Source organism: Trypanosoma grayi (assembly GCF_000691245.1).
Source record: "Trypanosoma grayi strain ANR4 Tgr_693_V1, whole genome shotgun sequence".
Lineage (NCBI taxonomy): Eukaryota > Euglenozoa > Kinetoplastea > Trypanosomatida > Trypanosomatidae > Trypanosoma > Trypanosoma grayi.
In genome coordinates this window covers 1-6,734 of record NW_008826312.1, presented here as the reverse complement: position 1 = coordinate 6,734, position 6,734 = coordinate 1, and the positions used below count along the sequence as shown (strand labels likewise).

Genomic DNA, 6,734 nt, shown 5'->3' with positions numbered 1-6,734 from the left:
CTTCTAGGGTTTTTTGTTACTGTTTCGTCACCCTCAGACACAAAACTTACGCATGCCTTTCCCGGAGCGCGCCTCCTCATAGGGACCTGTCATCATTTATTAAATACAAAGTCAGAAGGTCAGGCACCTCCTCCATCAGCGCCGCACCGTTGAGAGGCCAGGCTTTATCTACCCTTATGAGCGCCTCCATAAGGAGACTATTGGTGAGTTCCCAAACCACCCCTGTTACTCAGGTGGGGGCAGTGAAACTTGTTCAATTCCCTCACATCTTCTGAGACAAGATGCCTTTTCAGTAGGGCCTCTCCTACCCAACGGCGCTGCTGCAAGCCGCCGTCTAGATATTTCCAAAGTCAGCCGCGGGAGGCTGGTAGATTCATCGTAAATCAGGGTAAATCCGGACGCAATAAGGCAACACGTCTATACGTGAACCCACAGTTTAAAGCATTATTACTTCCTCAGCATCGGTGGTACAATCCGCATTCGCCTCGCCCTCATTCAGTTCCCGCAGTCTAGCCTTAATAGACTCGGATGGTGTCGAGTGCAACAGTTACCTCTGGAAACTCCCTGCTGCGTACCTCCAGTCACAAAGAATGTATAGTTGCCAAATCATCCATAAGATGCTCAGTCGCTTCGTGTCATCACCAAAAGACTCTTTACCACCTTGTCAAACGAATTATGTGAAAAAAGGTCATTCGAGACATTGTCACAGAGTTTCTCACACCGCCCCGCCGTCACAGTGGCAAAGCACCACTCACATTGCGGGCACTTCTATCGCAGTTTTTTTGCCGCACCAAGTCGCTGCTCCACAGGCGTGTTCTTTCCTCACCGCCACCACCACCATTTGCACACACATCATTCTTCACAGAATGAGCGCCCCTCGCCGAAGTACCTCAACATGCGTGCGGCTCAGGGTGCTTCAAACAGAAAACTTCCTTTAAATGTTTATAATAGAAGGAAGAATGCATTTGGTTGAGGTGGATCATAAAATATTCTCCGCATATCGGTTTCCTCCAATACTCAATCCAGATATTCAAGAAAACAAATACTCTTTTGATTATTTTCGATTTTTCGTTCCTCTTCGGTTCTTTGCATAGATGCTGAGAAAGGATAAGAAATTTATCCACGCCCCGTCTTTGGCGCTGTCTCTGTGTAATACTTCTTCGAAAAAAAGACTTTTCTCAATGCTTTTGTTCTTTTTTTTTATCATTGGTTGCAGACTCACATGTGAGACACTGAAGGACGTAAAAGACGGTACTCATCATGCGAGGTCCACCTCCCGTAAACCATGCGCTTTGTAATCGTGTTTAGCTCCGAATTGAGAATCAACAGATTTGCCTTTTTGCCCTGCTCAATCGCCCCAACTCCGTTCAGCCGTGCAATTTTGGCGGGAGTTGTAGCCACCATCTTGCACGCGGAAACAATATCCACGCGGAAGAGGGAGACCAGGTTCATAAACTGGTCTGCCAGCGTGCTCGTACTGCCAGCGAGGGTCTTCGATGGCTTGCCCGAAGCTTCACAAAGGTAGCAACCGCCTTCCGCGCGAACGACGCCCATGCGTCCATTGTACGTAACGCGCTTTCCTGGGAGGTTTTTCGATATGCAATCCGTGATGACGGCAACCTCATCGCATCCTCGAGCCGAGAGAGTTGCCTGAAGAAGAATTGAGTCCACATGAACCAAATCTGCGATGAGCTCAACTGATGGAGGGAGAGCGCCTTTGTAAATCGCTGCCTTTGGGAACCTGGAGCAGAGTGACACGTTGATGAGCGAAGGGTTTCGATGATGAAACGACATTACATTGTACATATGTGTCACATGAAATTTTTGTTCCTGCGATGGCGCAAGTCTCAGCGCACCCAGTATTTCCTTCTTTGTCGCCACACGATCGTGGCCAAGCGATGGCCGAACCCCTGTACGAAGCAGGTGCTTGATAAGCTCGTAATTGTTGATTGCATCAATGTGAGGTGAAATTGTCATAATGCGCATTGACGGCATCGTGGCACAGAGCTCTTTGAAGCGCTCCAGACTCCACCTGTTCTCGCACGCGGGCAGGCCTCCGCGGTCGTTAATCACCGGCCCCTCCGCATGGATGCCCCCGAGCACACAGCAGTCGGGGATGTATTGTTCCACGCGCTTCTCCACCTCTTCAATGCAGCGCACGACGAGACCCTTGTGGTCCTCAGAGAATATGAGAGACGCCAGCGTGCAGAGCGTCCCACACCGCGCCAGTTCCTTAAGCGAGTACTCGGGGTTTGACCAGTGGCCAATCACGTCCTCCGCACCGCCAAGGCCGTGGTTGTGAATGTCCACAAATCCAGGGAGAATAAAGTCCCCCTCGGTCACCTCCATCTGCACGTCACCGTACCGCTCCCGCAGCTCATCTTCTGTTGGCAAGGATGTGCGGGAGCCAACCCTCTGTATGGTTCCGTCAATAACCAGCACGAAGCCGCCGTAGATGACCTCTGAGGGGGTCACGACATTTCCCTTGATAACCGAAACAATCTTTTTCATTCTATGCGTGAACGCTACGGAAGGAAAGAAGAAAAAAAAAACAGCATAGGAAACAAGGCGATCGGCACGCAGACAAAAAACGATCTGCCACTCTGCTGTCAAAGATTATTATTTTTTTTCTTTCTGTCGTCCCAAAGGCGTGTGCATGCGCTCGGAGCTCCACAAAGCTGCTCAAACAATCGCGGAGCTTCCACATGGCACGTGTCCACTGCTGGAGTTACAGCAAACATGCACACACACACACACACACAGCAGAAGACACTCCCCCAACTGCACAAGGAATAACCTCATGCAGCTGCTGGCCGGGTCCACGAAGCGGGGTGGGTCATGTGCAGGGGAGGGAAGTGCAGGCACCTCCTGCTCTCCAGCAGCCAGCCGCCATGTTCAACATCTCTCTTCGTCTCTATCCCCCTGCAGCCACGCACAAAAACAACGAGGCAAAACAACATCACACCAAATCATACCGTGTTGTTGGGGAAGTGGGGAGCGTATCAAGAGGGACACGCAATCAGTGGCACTAACCGCATGGGGAGGAGATTTTCAAACATTTTTTTTGTCGTTCACACGCTGGTATTCTCTCACTTGAGAATTGATGAAGGCAAATGTCACACGCGGGCAGGTTCGCTGCATTAAAGAAGAAAATTCAATCAACATACAGAAAAAAAAAGCCGGCAAAGAGATGACCGCTTCGGAGTGCTGCAGAGGAAACAAGGGCGCAAGACAGCCCCCTCCCCTTTTCCTCTCTCTCTCACACACACACTTGCCCTGCAGCATCTTCCCTCTCTCCCGCATCCCCCAAATTCCCTGTGCGGCCGGGCCGAATCCCCACCCCACCCCCAGAAAAAAAAACACGCCTTTCTTGCCCCTTGGCTCTTCATTGTTTTCCCGCTTTACTTCCCCTGTACAAGCCAGCTTCCTATACAACGGGAATGCTTGGTGTTCCGGCGCTGCCGCTTCGCTCGACATCGCACTCATTCTTCCCACGTGCAATGAGGAAGTAACCGTTCATGCCCCACCCGTCGTTCCAGCTGTTCGCGATCTTCCAGTAAGGCGTGCCGTTGAGCTCGCCCCAACCGACAATGCGCACTGCGTGGCCACCGAGTAATCCGCCGGCGACGTGCTTGTACACGCCGCTCTGATATGCCATGAAGTCCTCGAATACATTGAATGCGACCTCGAAAGGGCCGCGCAGGTACAGTTCCCGTTTGTAGCCTTCCTCGCCCTTCACAGTGTAGCTGCTGTTGCCTTTGTACTTGATAAGGGGGATTGTCTTGTCGGTGCAGGTGGCGTTGCACGACGGGGTTTCGTCGCTCCCCGACGGGCAGGGCGGATACACGCTGCTGTTGACGTGGTGCGCGCAGGCGGGGAAGGGGTAGGGCTGGCAGTACTCCGACACGATGCCCATCTCGACGAAGTAGCTCCACGCCTCATCGGGGTAGCCGCCGTTGCAGCCGAAGCCGCACGCCGAGCAGCACGACATCAGATCACCAGCGGAGATGCGGACATCGCGCACACCGCCAATCGTACAGTAACGGTCCGACATCGCCGAGGCGGCGCCCACAGCCCAGCAAGAGCCGCAGTCCGACTGGTCGCGAATCTCCGTGATGGTGGGGCACCTGGGCCACTTCTCAGCAGCTTCAAAGCTGTCGGGGAGCTGCACTCGCAGCTCCTCTTTGCTGAAACTCCGCATAGGCAGAGTACTGGTGCTTTTTCTGAGCGCGCCCATGAGCCGCATGGCCTTGCGCGTCGTCATGTGCTTCATCCCCCTCGTGTAACTTGCCGTCCACAGTCCACCATTGAGACGATTGATGTGGTCCACAAACTTCCTCGTCACAATTGGGGCATCCTCGACGTGGAGTGCGTGTGCCGTTGCGACGAGGAGCAGGAGAGCGATGAGACTGGTGGCGATGCCAGTGCGCATTGGGGTGTCTCCTCTGTTTTGTTTTTGTTTTTGCGTTCGCTTTGTTTGTGGCTTTTGTGTATTGGTTCTCCCTATTCTTTCCGCTTTGAGAAGCAATCTGTTGAAGCGAGAGACAGAGCGCCAGGAAAGGGAGAGGATTCTTGCAAAGCCACGGCAGCCCACATCATGCACACGCACACCTTCACCCACGAATGGAGATGCTCTGCTCTGCTCATTGTTGCATCTAGCGTAGAGGTGCGGCTGCGCAACACGGCTACATCCAAAAGCACCGCTCATTGACCTTACATTTCTGCATGTCCACCTTCTCCAGCAGACTCTCTGAGAATCCTCCCTCGTCCACAACGCCGCCGCGCAGCTTGAAGTAGTACGGCCAGCTCAGCCCCTCGATCATGGCGCAGTACACCGTTGCCGCGCTGTCGCTCTCGTCTTGTTTCGCGGCGCGTGAGATGTCGGCCGTGACGTAGACAGGCGACTCGGGCGTGGCGTTGGTGGGCCGCGAGAAGACGAAGCGGTATGTGCCTGGCGTCGATGGGTGCTGCGAGGCAGTGAAGGTGTACCGCATTTGTTGTGCATAGAACGCCGCTGCGAGGCGCTGCAGCTCGTTGAGCTCCATCTCTCTTGCTGCTAGCACTACAACAACGCGGGAGGAACCAGAAGAGAGCAGTTTTTCTTTTTTGGAGGGGGGGCCCCGCTCATGCGGCGTTGCAGCAGAGGTGAGCGTGCAGACACAGACAAGCTTGCCTCACAAGCAGCACGCACACACACGCAGAGACACATACAACCGATGGAGAGAAGGAGAGAGTGAAAAAAAAAGGACAATGCAACGCAGTGTCATGTGATGACGCCGATTCCATCCATATGTGGTGTGCTTAGCGCCTGCGCCGCCTCGCCGCGAGGCACCGCACGTTCCAGTCCAGCTGCCGCCTCTCACTTCTCGTGGTGCAGAGGGCGAAGCGCTTGCTGACCGCGTACGGCGTCTCGGGGAGGAACTGGCGGTACACAGACAGGCTCAGCAGCGAGAGGCTGATCAGGCCGAACTCCACTGCCGCCTCCATGAGCATATCGGCGACTGAAACGCCTCGGTCATGGTAGTCGCCCGGGACTGCCAGGCTGTTGTGCGTGCCGCCGCCGCCGCCGCCGCCCAGAAGCAAATCCTCAATGACAGTCGTTGCCTGCGAAGCAACAGGATCACTCGCAGCCACACAGAGGCTAAGCCCACGCAAGAAGGGGATCCACCTTCCTGCGTTCACGCTTTGCGAGCGACAGGCGAGGACAAGCGGGGATTGGGCGGCGTCATGCTGAGCAAGAAGGTCACAAAGGAGGTCGGAGAATAGAGGCGCCCTGTCGGCACCAAAGAACTGTGAGAACATAGAGGGGTTACGGATGAGTGCCATAGGATGAACCAGGAACTTCGCCGGATCCACCCTGCGCTCGAGAATACCGCGTCTGTACGCCTCATCAAGGATGACCGCCGCGCTGAGCAGGCCGTATGCATGCACCTCGGGGCGATAAAATAACGATATTCGGCGTACCGCCTCTTCAGGTGCGCCAACGTGCAACCGCGAAACGTCCGCAAACGGAGTGTGCAATGTCACCGCTGCGTCGTCGGAGTTACCCTCCTCCGCGGCAGCAGCTTTGGCTGCGTCTGCGAGGTCGACACACGCCGCAGCCCCACAGCGGGCCACAATGTGACGATGAGATGGGTGACATCTCTTCATAAGCCTTCGGGGTACAGCAGGAGAGCAAAAACGAACAAAAAAAACCATAAGGGTAAGTAGGTAAAGATTTCGGGGGAAACGAGTGGGTGAAAGAGAGTAGACGTGCAGCATGGCTTTGCCCTCAGCCGTGGCGGCGGCTTTTCAAGGCGTGCAGAAGTAATAGCAATAGGAGCAGCAACAGCAACAGCAGCGCACGGAGTGACGGTACGATGCGCTCCAACCCGTGTGTGTGGGTGTATGTCTGGATACCTCCTCTCGGCACAAGATGAGAAGGGGGCGTCACGCATCCATTTGCTGCAGCAGCGCGGCCACCGCATCCAACGCCACGGCCTGGCAGTGGCCGCGCAGTTGGCCACGCTGCTCCGCCGTCGTGAGGCGCGCTAGCGACACCTTCATGTCCTCGTACACAATCGCGTGCGCCGTCACTTTGCTCTGGCTGAGCGCACGCAGCACGGCGTCCCACGCGAGAAGGTCACCCGCGCACCCACCGGCGCCGGCGAGGAGGCGGGTGAGCAACGCATGCACGTTGTGCGCCGTCTCTCGCGTGAGCTCGTCGCGCCACAGCGCAAGCCGCTCGAGCGGCG

General features: G+C 55.2%; 6 protein-coding genes across 6 annotated transcripts; 1 reads left to right on the top strand and 5 right to left on the bottom strand.

The window, feature by feature from the left end:
- Nucleotides 1–617: 617 nt before the first annotated feature.
- DQ04_06931050 (hypothetical protein) lies at nt 618–938 on the top strand (the record flags this gene model as incomplete). Its single annotated transcript, XM_009314946.1, has 1 exon — nt 618–938. The coding sequence occupies one exon, from the start codon at nt 618–620 to the stop codon at nt 936–938; it is 321 nt and encodes a 106-aa protein (XP_009313221.1).
- Nucleotides 939–1,218: 280 nt separating this feature from the next.
- Nucleotides 1,219–2,511, bottom strand: DQ04_06931040 (putative N-acetylglucosamine-6-phosphate deacetylase-like protein; the record flags this gene model as incomplete). Its single annotated transcript, XM_009314945.1, has 1 exon — nt 1,219–2,511. The coding sequence occupies one exon, from the start codon at nt 2,509–2,511 to the stop codon at nt 1,219–1,221; it is 1,293 nt and encodes a 430-aa protein (XP_009313220.1).
- A 916-nt stretch (nt 2,512–3,427) lies between these two features.
- DQ04_06931030 (cysteine peptidase C (CPC)) lies at nt 3,428–4,432 on the bottom strand (the record flags this gene model as incomplete). The annotated part of the gene is made up of 1 exon (XM_009314944.1): nt 3,428–4,432. The coding sequence occupies one exon, from the start codon at nt 4,430–4,432 to the stop codon at nt 3,428–3,430; it is 1,005 nt and encodes a 334-aa protein (XP_009313219.1).
- A 253-nt stretch (nt 4,433–4,685) lies between these two features.
- Nucleotides 4,686–5,045, bottom strand: DQ04_06931020 (hypothetical protein; the record flags this gene model as incomplete). The annotated part of the gene is made up of 1 exon (XM_009314943.1): nt 4,686–5,045. The coding sequence occupies one exon, from the start codon at nt 5,043–5,045 to the stop codon at nt 4,686–4,688; it is 360 nt and encodes a 119-aa protein (XP_009313218.1).
- Nucleotides 5,046–5,301: 256 nt separating this feature from the next.
- Nucleotides 5,302–6,150, bottom strand: DQ04_06931010 (hypothetical protein; the record flags this gene model as incomplete). Its single annotated transcript, XM_009314942.1, has 1 exon — nt 5,302–6,150. One exon carries the CDS (start codon nt 6,148–6,150, stop codon nt 5,302–5,304), a length of 849 nt encoding a protein of 282 aa, XP_009313217.1.
- Nucleotides 6,151–6,429: 279 nt separating this feature from the next.
- DQ04_06931000 (hypothetical protein) lies at nt 6,430–6,734 on the bottom strand (the record flags this gene model as incomplete). The annotated part of the gene is made up of 1 exon (XM_009314941.1): nt 6,430–6,734. A coding segment is annotated over one exon (305 nt), but the record flags the coding sequence as incomplete, so codon positions are not given.